The 13195-nt window shown below is 46.6% G+C and overlaps 1 protein-coding gene across 2 annotated transcripts; it reads left to right on the top strand.

Moving 5' to 3' along the window:
- Positions 1-880: 880 nt before the first annotated feature.
- ark2ca (arkadia (RNF111) C-terminal like ring finger ubiquitin ligase 2Ca) lies at positions 881-10771 on the top strand. Of its 2 annotated transcripts, none has more exons than XM_068706729.1 (8): positions 881-1161; positions 7699-7999; positions 8139-8264; positions 8399-8528; positions 8770-8874; positions 9028-9120; positions 9219-9319; positions 9941-10771. In XM_068706729.1, exons 1-8 carry the CDS (start codon positions 1053-1055, stop codon positions 10056-10058), a joined length of 1083 nt encoding a protein of 360 aa, XP_068562830.1. In that variant the 5' UTR covers positions 881-1052; the 3' UTR covers positions 10059-10771. The 2 variants fall into 2 exon arrangements, with proteins under 2 accessions (XP_068562830.1, XP_068562831.1); XM_068706730.1 differs by lacking the exon at positions 881-1161 and adding an exon at positions 3103-3926 and having other exon boundaries at positions 9025-9120.
- Positions 10772-13195: the final 2424 nt, after the last annotated feature.

Below are 13195 nucleotides of genomic sequence, written 5' to 3'. Positions count from 1 at the left end.
TTTTTCTGTAGCAGATTATTCAGCTACGCTTGTTCCTTCCTGGCTGGGACAACCAATCCTCTGTTTCCCAGAGTGAACAATAATACGATTAAACTATTATTAAATGTCTTGTCCTTAAAATAAATAAATCAAAGATTCCTTTTACCATGTAGTCTTTGGTCACGTGTTCAGACTGAGAGGAGCGTCAGAGGTCCAGTGTGCTTACAGGGAAGAGGAATCAAACTGGTGATACGTCTTCTCAGTTACATTAAAGTCTGATGAATTAATAGAATTTGAGTCTAATGTTGCTTCGTTTGTGGTTTGACAACACCGGTGTGGAACGCAAGGCCTTCAAATCATACATAATGTATCAGATTATATAAATGGATCACTTGTTCTGCTTGTGAAATCAAGATAACTAGTAGTACGGCTGATAAATGTGCTCGGTTACTTTCTACCACAGCATATTGAATCATAGCTTCATGTTAGTGTTCCTGCTTTGGGACCCAGTGAATCATCTGACTCCTCAGTGAGCGGCAGCCTAAAAATCACAGTTTAGCTTTGCAAATGTCCCTCAATAAGCCACAACAGTTTAGAGACAGCAGTGTGGAGATGCACGGCCTTTAATCCTAAATTGTAGGTTTTGTTTAACAATTTAAAAAGGTAAATGTAGTGGAGTAAGAGTCCAACATTTGTCTCTAAAACAGATTGAAAGTTGCTCAATAATAGGTTACAAATTAGGCTGCTGGGAAATGTTTATCATTGAATTCCTTTATTAATAATTATTTATAGATCCATGATAATGTGGCTCGCTGGGGTGAACTCGAACCAGATGTCTATTTGAGGGTCTCCCGACAAGAAAGCAGCTCTACCAAGTAAGTTTAGAGTACCTTATCTGGGGCTGATGGGTTCAGTCCTGGGGGCGGGGGCTATCCAGAACGCAGACATCCCATTGGCGGAGCGGGGTGTCAGTGCCGGAGGGTCCTGATCGGAGGGCTCCAGTGATTGGTCGCCCGGGTCCAGTGTGCGTCTGTCCGTTTGAATGTGCCGAGGACTGGAGGGGGATCATTTCCATGGACCATCTGTCTCACTGGCTACCCACACAACAAAGAAGGACCCAGGATGGTGTTAGTACATGTTGGATATCTGGTTCTCCCGTCTTCGGCTCAGTTAGAAATAGAGGTATGACTATCTCGATATATCTTCTTATCCTAACCCTAACAAAATGTCTCGGCTTTTCCTTCTTTTTTAAAAAAAAAAAAAAAAATGTCCTCAAATGATGTAAACAGAGCTGACACCTGCTAGCAAACAACAACAAAAAAAAAACGCAAGCCAGCATAATAGCGACAGTCGAGCGCAGACAACATTAGCCGTTGTGCTAGCCGTAGCGTCGCGTGAGAGACCGTTAAAGCGTGGTTAGTGCGACTTAAAGACATTTAACGTTATATAAGAGGAAATGGACGTTTGTGTTTTTTTTTAGGGTGTTTCGTTAAACGCACCAAATGACAGCAGCTGTCAAATGGCAGCCCGTCTCCTCTGTCCTCAGCTGGTTATCTCTCGCTGCGTGCTGTTTACGTGCGTTTTGCAGCGGGGTGGTGTGTGTGTGTGTGTGTGTGTGTGTGTGTGTGTGTGTGTGTGTGTGTGTGTGTGTGTGTGTGTGTGTGTGTGTGTGTGTTTTGTGTGCAGTCACCGCTAAGCTAACGTTACCGAACAATAGTAGCTTCACATACGGACACATTCTACTAGCTTTAGGTCATAAAACATCCACAGCGTCTTGGTCTTTTTTAAAATTTGGTCCCAAAAGCAAAGTATCTGACTCGAAGCAGACTCGCCGATAACATGACAACGGGGGACGTGTGTCCCTTTGTGTGCAACATGCATGGAGTGTGTTCATCTCTTGCGCTCATTTTTTCTTTTCTGTGTTTAACCCAGAGTTAGCTTCAGTTAAGTGCTCTTCCACTAAACACACAGGTAGCGTGATGGCCGTAGTTCAGATTAATTTAAAATAAAATGGTATAAAATGGTGGCATTTTGCCTTAAACCTCAAAACGTGTGTGTGCGATACAAAAAAAAAAAAAAAAAAAGCGTCAAATGAAAAACCTGCAAATTGCGCCGCAGGTGCAGTAAAAAAAAAAACCCTACAATAAAACAGCAGAAATATGACTGAATTGGGCATAATAGCTGTAATCATCCTCCATTGCGGTAGGCTATCTGTGTTATGTAATAATAATAGTAGTGGTAATAGTTTGACGTGCATTGTTAAAACTACATGCAGTAGCACCAATGATTTCATTGTGCTTTTATTTGTGTCTTTTTTCCTGTTCCATAGTATCGAGGCTGGCTCTACATTCCGCATTTCTCAGACCTTTGTCCCCCTCCATTGTGTAGCTAACGATCATCTGCTGCTGTCTGCCGTAGCCTCTGCCTGTTCTCTGCATCTAGCTGTATTGTGAACCCCCTTCTTCCTCATTTCCTCTTTCCATCTGAAGACGACATTGGCATTAAAAACAAACCAGAGTTCCCACTCATACCGTATCCTTCTGTGTAACAGACTAAAGAATAACACCTCTCTGTAGAAGCAGTTTGTCTTTATTTTTAAAACTGTCATGTTGCTCTTCAGTGAATAACACCATTGTAGCGTTTAGACTTTACTACAAACTGTCATTGTGATTCTCCCATTCAGTGTGGATAGACTACATTCTGCTGTAAATTTCTGTAAAGTGGATACATTTTGACCCCCCCCCCCCCCGCCCCCCCTTTCCCCAGATTCGATTACAGCCAGGCTTGATCGAAACTCGTCCAATTCTGTCTCCATCCCCTCTTGCGAAAGGTGCATTGTACCAGCTTCTGTAGTCGATACAGCACTTGTGTGATCGCCGATAATCCGGCTATCCTAACATTCACCCGATTGGCCAAATTCATGTAGTTTCACCTCTTGATGGTCCACTGCACCTGTTATAAGCGGCGTCCAAACGGCTCACCGTAATCCTCTCCATGTGTGACAGCCTTTGTTCCTGCTAGCTGAATTGATTTAGTCAGAAACAATCAATTGACTAGACTCCGGTCTAACTCATCTTGCCATTTAAAAAAAAAAAAAAAAAAAAATCCCACTATCAATCACAGCCCCCCCCCCCCCCACCCCCCCCCCCCCTCCTCCTCCTCCTCCAGAATGCTATCCATTTTACAGGGATGTGTATATCCCGCACTGCTGTAGAACTCCTTTTTAGAATGAAAATGTCTTTTATTCTTTGGTTGTGGTTTTCTACCTTATGTTCTTGTATTAGATCCTAATGCATGGTCATTTTATACTTTTTGTTTTTCCACATTGAACAGCAGATTCCAATGTAAACTTTGTGTAGAGATGTCCCTGCTATACTGAAATGTGCTGTAAGCATACACATCTACTCATTGGATGCTGCTTCTGTTCCGTTAACCCTACAGAGAGCATGGTCGGGCCTTGCCTTTATTGGTCTTTATTTGCATGGTATTATTATGGTTATATATAAGATATATTACTCTTATCACACAGTGCCACACATACTAATATTTTCCAATAAAGACTGTAGTTTTCTTTCTAACCTTCAGTGTGCTTTTTGCTGATTTCCATGTGTTCCTCCCCTCCTCCCTCCACACTGTGCTGTCACTGAGACGGCCCCTCACTCTCTCTGTGCTCTCATTCCTCAGCTGTCTCTGACAACAGTTTCGAGCCGATCCTCCGCTTACGTTGGAGTAGAGGCAGCCGCATTTTCTATAAAGAGAAAAAGAAAACAAAAAGCATGTTTTTAACCGAGACACATCGGCATTGATCTTTAATGTTAACACGCTGTCATTCCCTCCTGAACCACACACTGTTTACCAAACTAAGCGCAGCGTGTTGCTCGTATCCACTCACTGGAGTGAACGTTGGAACAACTTTGGGGTCGATATGGATACGATCATCTGTCTAGGTATACATCTTTTTTGTTTTTAGACGTCAATATATTTGGTCACAGTCAATTTTGTGTTAAAATTGACAACTAAAGTGCTTTTTTTGGGGGGGCTAATAATGCAAAAATCATACAAAATTTATTTGCTGCATTCTCTGAAATGGGCCTAATACGACAAAAAACTAACTTTTGTACAGCAAGGTACAAAAACAATATGGCAAATAAATCATCTCACACCGAACTGTACCTCGAGGTGTTCACCTTCAGTCTCTCCTCATTACAGCAAACACCTGGTTATTAAAAGAAGTCAACACTCAGGGAAGTCTTTACACTAAACGTGACGCTCGGCCAGCAGCTGGTTAGCTTAGCTTAGCATAAAGACCGAGAATCAGCTCGACTGGTCCGTCTAAAAAAGGTAACAAAGCTCATCTACTAAAGCTCACTGATTAACACGTTGTGTCCTGTTTGTGTCATTCATGCTCACTCACTCATTCATAGGGGAACAGTGTTGTACAGAGGGGTTATGTGCACATTACCAACAATCATTGTTGTATGGATTAAACAGACCGATACAAGAGCGGTATAGATCTTCTCATCGACTGTCAATAGTGTCTAAATGTGTAGCATAATTAGAGATCAATTCGGTTCGATAACCATAAGTTATAATTCATAATCTCTATGTGTGTTTGGAGCGTTGGAACATATTGGCCTCATTCGCCTCGTCCTTCTCGTGGCGATAGAACCTTGACACAGTTCTACCAATACAATCACAGAGAAGCACGTAGTTATTCACATAAACAGCTTGTAATAACAGCACAAGTTCAGAAGTTTTGATTATTTATGGCAGGAAGTCAGTCATTAAATTAAATGTTTTGTTAATATAAGAGTGATGTAATTTGTGGTCTTCCAAGAGTCTTAAGTTCTAATGTCTATATCAGGTCTACAAAACGATTGTTTTTTAAATTCTCATTTTGAAGTGTTTGATGTGCTCTTGGTTTGAAGCCGCTCTCACGTTAAACAACGCATGAACCAGAACCTGAAAAGAGGGTCGATTGGTCAACAGCATGCAGCATTTTTAAACGTACTTAACATTTTAAATATAAACTTCTCAGCGTTTAAAGCCCGGGACGTCCAGCCACTCGAGCCATACATCTGTTCACCGTGTCGGAAATAGCCGAGAGTTATTCACACGCTGACAGGAGGAGCGTCTGAGACACAGCCGTGGTTCTCCTGCCACTGCAGCGACACACTTTTAAATGACTCAACAGCTGTAATGCACATGTTGTTTCGCGGTGGCTGCGTTGGTACCGACCACTTTAACATCAGACGCTTCGTCTTCCACCGGGCGCTTACCTTCTCCTATTCGCCTGATGTTTAGCATCAAGGTCAGTGTCAGTGAGTGGCGTGCCAGCATGTGTCGTGTAGCCGTGACACATGGCCAGCTGAGCAACATGCACGCTGATTCCACTCATCAGTCCCTCACTCTGATTGGGAGTGGTGCCAATCAGTGACATCAGCTGGTGTGGCTATGGGGGGGGGGGGGGGGGGGGGGTTCAGTGAAAGCTGCATACACTGGGCTCACAGTGTCACATGATGGAGGACCACCGCACCACGCAGAAGACAGGATTATGTTAGAGGGGAGGTGCGATGGTGAAGCTGCAGTGATGGAAGGGGGGGGGGGGGGGGAGACAGGTTTGATGTCAGACTGCTGCAGTCGCGGCTGGGCAGGGCTTACGGGCCGTCGCTCACGTAGGGACAACCATGCCGCAGCTAAACCGTGGGGGAGGGGCTGCCTGTGCAGCAGCTCGGGGTGAGGAGAGGTGGATGGGAGTGTGTGTGTGTGTGTGTGTGTGTCTGTGTGTGTTGTATGTGTATGTGTGTGTGTGGGGGGGATGGGTGGGGGTCTGTTCTGCACCAATCAGGCCTGTTGTATCTGAAAGTCAAAGTCGGAAGCAGCGATGTAACAATAACAACATCGGGGGCTTGTTGCTGGCAGCACTGCAATATGTCAAATATTAATGTCAGCAGTTCATGCTGTGAAAGAGCCCAGAGAAGAATCATGTGGTATTTACTGGAAGCTTCACTCAGAGTCCAGTCTTGCCGGGTCACGGGCTTCGTACAAAAGTGACGTTCGGCCCTTTTTTGCCAATCCAAAACCAGCATTCTGCCATTTCTGCTCTACTTCCTCGGCCAAATATTGTTTTCGGTTTGCTCCAGGCTCTCAAGGTTCACCGGCTTCCTGTGTCCCAAGGCTGTAGGCAGCAGAGCAAAACAACAGCCATGCAAACGCGTCATATTAGCAACAATTAAAGGAATTGGTTGACATTTTGGGAAGTATGCTTATTTGCCTTCTGGTGGAGATTGATACCACTGGTGAGCAGCTTAGCTTACAGCACAAAGACCAGGAGGAAACGACTCGTCTGGCTCTGCCGAGGCAGTGAAAGCTCCCCGATCAACACTTTACACCTCGTGTTTTTAACCTTTACAATAACTGAAGTGACTATTCCTCGGCTGGGTCCAGAAACGTCTCCTGCAGGCAACTTCTTAAAGCCAAGAAATAGTCCTCCATGCAAAAGCCCCGTAGAAGGACAACAGCACTTCAGTGTTTGTCCAGATTAAACAAGCACAATACAACAGGTTAATGAGTGAGTGGTAGCCGTGTGTGGTGGAGGACAGAGCCAGCCTCGCTGTCTCAGAGCATCGATCTTCAACTCTCAGAGCGAGGAAGTGAATATGCATAATCCCCAAAATGTTAGATTTTTGTGTTTGCACAAAAATGACTTGATGATTAGTAAGTTAGATCTCGGCTCAGTGAACCGGCGACTGTTAAACAGATTAGTCAGCACTTGCTGAATGTTTCTCAGATCCATTAGCTGTTCATATCAGACGTACGTCGTCGCTCCGTATCACCGCTCAACACGTCCAGCTCGAATCCGCCTGACTCTGCTGACACAACAGTAGATGAGACAATTCTTTCCTCCTAACCAAGCAAACACACAATGCTCCGGTGCTTCATTATCTACAGCCCCCCCCCCCCCCCCCCCCCCCCTCCACAGCCTGCTGTCTGCTTCCTGTTCCAGAAAGCTAGAGCGCTGTAATGGGCAGCTGGAGTAGTAACTGTTGGCCCCCACCCCGCCCCTCCTCCCGGCCCTCCTTTATCTGAGCTCGGAGTAATTAGTATTGATTGTTTTGTGCAACTTGATACCGAGGTGATTCAGTGGGACTACCGCACAATCTCATGTCTCCTCCACCGCTAATGGGAAGGGGGTGTGTGTGTAGGGGGGGGGGAGGGGTAGAAAGGGAGGCGGTGAATCCTTTGAACCCGCCTCAGTTGCTGTGGAGGATTATTAATGAGAAATCAGTTAAAGATTTGTTCCTTCAAACATAATACACAGCCCCAATCCATTACATTGACTAGCAGTGGACCGAAGGACAACCCCTCGGCGCTGTAGATCTTCTCGGGAGCACACCGGGCTGTTAGTGAAGATCCGGCCGTCCTGCTGGCTGAGCCATGGCGAGTGGAGAGGCAGGCCATTGGGCGCAATCTGTGTGTGGGTTTAGATGGTGCTCCACAGGGGCCTCGACGTCCGCGTCCTCCATCTGCTCTTTTGTCTGTCCTTGTCTTTGTCTCTTCCTGTGTCAGTGCTCTCCTACTTTCACGTTCTCTCGCGTACGGTGTGCGCGCTCTTCACCGGTTCGTCTGGGTTTCTCTGTGGCGTCCGTCTGTCTGAGTGAAAGTGATCCCGGGCCTCATCGGGTTCAGTCCTGACCACTTGCATTTATTTACCCGTAGGAGCGCACTTCACCAGGCATCAACACAGCCATGCTACCTCCTGCCGACACTTTCACCTGGGCGCTCCCCAGGCGCCCATCTCGGCAGAGTTCCCTCTGGGACACGGCAGCCAGCCGCCTCAGACCGGCCTTGCCCCCCACCTGCCGCCGGCACACCACCCGCCCCTCACTGCCCTGCCTGCACCCCCTCAGTTCCAGGATGTGCCGGGGCCTCCATTCCTACCTCAGGCCTTACACCAGCAATACCTCATCCAGCAGCAGCTCCTTGAAGCGCAGCACCGCAGGATCCTCCCGCACTCCAGGTAGAACCACCAACACCGCCGCCTGCCTGCCTGCCTGCCTGCCTGCCTGCCTGCCTGCCTGCATGCATGCATGCATGTATAGACACACGCAGACAGAACACCAAGGCAGGCATTTCATCTTATCTTTATCTCGTTGCAGAAGAACCCAGGAGCGTATTCCCCTGAACCCTCACCGACTGCGCTCAGGCTACGAGTTCTCGCCTCCCCTCCACGTTCCCCAGCAAATGACACAGCAGCAGCGGTACCTGGCCGAGGGCACCGACTGGTAGGTCACCGTCGGAGGTTAACGAGAGAACGCGATCGCGCCCTGTCATCTCTGCCCCCGTCCGTCCGTCTGTCTGTCACGGTGCCCAGCGAGGGCGATGATGTTGATTCAGTCGCCTGTCTGTCTGCCTGCAGGGATCTCAGCGTCGATGCCGGCCTCCCTCACCACCAGTACCAGCTCCAGCAGCTTCCACAGCACTATCAGCATTACCTGGCCTCCCCTCGAATGCACCACTTCCCCAGGAACACATCCTCTGCACAAGTGGTATGTTTGATCATTAAGTTGTCCTGTGTATCGCAGATATCTTAACCCGTACGTTCAGGTTTTGCTCCATTGATTGAACTGTGTTCTGCTTTTGGCGTCTTGAAAAGAGAAACACAGTTTGTTCAGCTTCAGAATTCTCAAAAATGAGTCTTTTCTGTTTCTAACAATGCATCGAAACAATGGAGAAAACCGGTGTCTGACGACTATCATACTCCTGTGATGACGAGTTCTCTTTCGTTAGGTTGTGCATGAAATCAGAAACTACCCGTACCCCCAGCTGCACCTGTTGGCACTGCAAAGCCTGAATCCTTCGAGGCACGCCACCGCTGTGCGAGAAAGTTATGAGGTAAACCCGTTCCTCAAATTCAGGCTCTTAAGTTCATTCTTAACCCTGAACACCGTCTCACCGGAGGTCCATTTAGGAGCTTGTTTTATTACTATCATTTATTACCTTCTTCTGTATACTAATCTCAACTGGATGTCCACTTCTCCCCAGGAGTTGTTGCAGCTGGAGGACCGGCTGGGGAGTGTCAGCAGAGGAGCGGTTCAGACGACCATAGAGCGGTTCACCTTTCCACACAAATACAAGAAGGTAAGGCGTGAGGCGCAGAGACGAGCTCTATCAAACACATTCGCATTTCTTTTGCATTGGCTCTTCTGAGCCTACCTTTTCGTCTGACCTGCTAACAGAGAAAGCCCCTGCTGCTGAAGATTGGGGAGGAGGAGGAAACAGATGTGGACGAGAAATGCACCATCTGTTTGTCCATGCTGGAGGACGGAGAGGACGTCAGGTGAGAAACGCTTCGTCGCTCCCACGATCCTTTTCTTCCACAAAAACAATTTGGGATTTCCGCTCATTTGCTTGATAGCGGAGAGTTAGAGTGATACAGACGTACAGGGTCACCCCAACTTCGCCCTGCCTGACTCAGCTTGAAACGGTCGTCACAACAATAGATCAGACAAGTAGCCAGATTGTGTTACTGTCAGGCAGAGCCAGACTAAGTGTGTCCCCCTGTTTCCAGTGCTAAGCTAAGGCTAAGCTAACCAGGCGCTGGCTCTAGCTTCCCATTTAACAGACAGATGCGAGAGAAGTCGGCCTTTTTTTTTCATTTAACTCAACCTGAAAGCAAATATTTTCCAAAATGTTGCAGCTACACATGTGTTTAAAACCAAGTGGGGGGTGTGAAATTCATTCGTTCCGGGATGAGCTCAGTTTACAGCGTGTGGAGCCTCAGCTGTCAGAGAGGCATGTGGGATTGATGACTCGACAGAAGTTGCCTCCGCGTGCCTGAATGAACAAAATGAACCCCTCCCCCCCCACTCGTTTCATTAGTTTCTTTGCACTGGGAGAGTCGCGCCGGACTCAACACTGACCCCGTGTCTCTCTGTCTCTCTGTCTCTCTGTCCTCCAGGAGATTGCCCTGCATGCACCTCTTCCACCAGGGCTGCGTGGACCAATGGCTGGCCACCAGCAGGAAGTGTCCGATCTGTCGAGTTGACATCGAAACACAGCTGAACGCCGACAGCTGATGAGATTTCAACGCCCCCCCCCCCCCCTTCCTTGTCAATCACCCTCGCGTGGTTTTCCTGCTTTCTTCCACCCCCCCCCCCCCCATCTCTCCCCCTCCCCTGTTGGGTGCTTTGCCAAATGTCTTCAGACTTCATGTGACATCACCACCCTTCTGACTCACGCTTTACTGAGCCAAGCCAGGAAAACTAACTGCAAGAGAGGCCAACTCTTTTTATATAGAAGCACATCCCTCTGGAGGCAAAAGACACGCAGACACACACACACTGACACACACACACACACACACACACACACACACACACTCATGTACACAGGGTTTACTCGTAGCTTGCTGGTCGTAACTGGGTCGTTGTTGCTGTTGTGGTGTTGTACTGTAGGTAGTCCTGGGCTGTGTAGCATGTCCTCAAAGCCATGACTTAATGTCCTGAGAGTGGAAAACACATAACCCCACACTGAGCTGGCTACTCTCTCTCTTGCTCTCTCTCTCTCTCGCTCTCTCTCTCTCTCTATCTTTCTATATATATATATATATATATATATAAAGAAATATATATTTCTCTCTTTTAAAACACACTTCAATCAAAATGAATATTCTGCCACACACGAAAGCTTAACAAATGCTCTGATGCCATGTTTACCTAAAGATCATTTGTGGTCGTAGTAGAGTAGCAGTAACCAACAAGTGATATCTGATGCGCTGTCGCCTTCTTTGAGGGGGGGGGGGGGGGGGGGAGAAGCACCAGCTAGCTGAGTGTTTTAATTCTATCATGCAGCTTTGACATTTTGCAATACAGTTGTACATTTACTTTGGGTCGGTGTCGTGTGAGTAGGTCTCTTTCACTGCCGTGGAAAACAGAGCCCAGTGATTGAGGCGATTGTTGTATTTTAAAAATAGGTAGAAAGTAATTTTACCAAAATGCATTTTTTTGTCACGGTGTAGCTTGAACCTGACGCGCAGGTTCACGTGTGTGTGTGTGTGTGTGTGTGTGTGTGTGTGTGTGTGTGTGTGTGTGTGTGTGTGTGTGCTCTGCCCTGCTGTGTGTGTGTGTGTGTGTGTGTGTGTGTGTGTGTGTGTGTGTGTGTGACTTAAAGAATGTGTCTAACAAATGCGTGGCTGTTCAAAGAGTGCACTCGCTGTAGGTTGACCGCACGACCACTGGAGCGCTTACTACACAACACAAAGCCAAAAAAAACCCACAAAAAAACCAGGGATGAAAAATGGAACTGCAGAGCGAGGCGGGAGGAAGACTTAGCTGCCCTTGTACCTGTTTCTTCATCTGGCAGAACAGTGTGTACTTTAAAAAAAAAATGCATGTTTCATTGTCGACTTGGGCTGTTAGCTTTGGTAGCGTTTCTCCAATTTAAAAAAGATAAAAGGTACAGAGATGGCTTTGCATGACTTAGTTAATCTGAGCTGTGACTATCTTCTCAACACTAACAAACAAAAAAAAACAACTAAAAAAACATAGTGTCAGCGGCTGCTCCCCTGACTTGTAGCGTTGTGTTCATCCTGTCCCCCTTTGGTGGCAACGATGGGTTTAATGTTTACCTTATTGCCTAAAGAACAAGCACATGTGACAATAGTTATAGCAACAAAAAAGGGGGGGTTTTCCCCCCCTTGGTATTGCATTTGCGTTGGTTTATATTTAGGTATAGATTCATGCGGTGTTTGAGCAGACAGAGAGACAGAGAGAGGAGCTTGCGTATTGATTTTGTGTATTTGTGTGACAGACCTCCCCTCGTGGTTGCTATGCTGGTTGCTATGCTGTATTGCTAGAACATGTAGAACGTGGTGCGACGGAGGCAGCCTCCCTCTCGCAGTGCACACTGACACAACAGCAGGAAAACACTCAGGCTGCTAACACTCGGCCTGACCAGTTTTCACTTCTCTTTTCTGTTGTTGGTTTTTTTTTTTCTTTCTCGTCTTGTCAGTTCTTCAGGATGCCTTCAGGACCGTCGCTGTCCTGCGCACTATGAGACTTGTTGTTTAGCCTCGGTGGGTTAAGGGTCAGTTGACTGGGAGTATTTTCTCCCCCTGTCTTGTGCACTGCCGGGTGTCGAAACTGCCTCCTTCCTGTAGTGGAGTCATCCGTGATGAAGTTTTCATAGTTTACACAGGGTGTTGTCAGTTGAGATGCCTTAAGTATTTAACAATCATAATTTATTACTAACTGTAGATATTGTGGGTATGTATTTAATTTTATATAGTTTTTCGGGGGTGTGAGGGGAGGGGGGGAGGATGGGGGGGGGTGATTGGGTATTGAATCATAATTTATTTATTTAGAAATAACACAAAAATGCTATGAAAAAAAACTATTACCTCATTTTTGCATTGTTTTAAATGGGAATGCTTTGCATGCAGTTGTACTTTTTGGAACACTAAAGTTAAAGGAAAAAAAAATGAGAAAAATGAGCCCCGCTGTTTGATCTCCACAAGCTGGCTGAGATGTTTACTGTCCAAGGCTGAGCTACTGAGCCCCGCTCTCCGCCTCGCTCTCTCTTCTTAGTGTCTCTCTCTCTCTCTCTCTTGTCTCTCTCTTAGTCTCTCTCACCCACTCTCACTCTGTCTTAGTCTCTCTCTCTCTCTGTCTCTCTCTCTCTCTCTTAGTCTCTCTCTCACCCACTCTCACTCTTTCTTAAGTCTCTCTCTCTCTCTCTCTCTCTCTCTCTCCTCTCTCTCTCTCTTCTCTCTCTCTCCTCTCTCTCTCTCTCTCTCTCTCATGTGGTGCTGTGGATCTTGGTTACATTCCATTCAATGCAATTTTCTCTGATCCCCCATGCTGTGATGTAGTGGACAAACTGCAATTAAGTGATTCTTTTTTTTCCTTTTTTTTGGTTTGTTTTGCACTCACTCGTTTGAATATGGGAACCCTCTCACTGGCAACAATGCACTATGGGTCTTACTAGCGATCATCTGTGAGCATGTTCCTTCGCTTTAACTCTTTGTATCGATCTTTTCATTTTCATCTCTCTGGTGTTTCTCTTCAGTTCGTAGACTTAAGCATAACAAGTGCCTCGCTTTAAGTGTTCGGAGATATTTCCATATTACTGAAACCATGAATAACAATCAATCCATGAAGCCGCCATGCCTTATTGGTTGCATAATTAAATAAAAGAGAGTCGTGAAGGAGCTAAG

This window comes from Cebidichthys violaceus, unplaced genomic scaffold (genome assembly GCF_023349555.1).
Source record: "Cebidichthys violaceus isolate CVI_PGR_0920_01 unplaced genomic scaffold, fCebVio1.0.p SCAF_12, whole genome shotgun sequence".
In the NCBI taxonomy this organism is placed as follows: Eukaryota; Metazoa; Chordata; class Actinopteri; order Perciformes; family Stichaeidae; genus Cebidichthys; species Cebidichthys violaceus.
The sequence above is the reverse complement of the archived record's forward strand: the minus strand, read 5'-3'. Positions and strand labels throughout refer to the sequence as shown.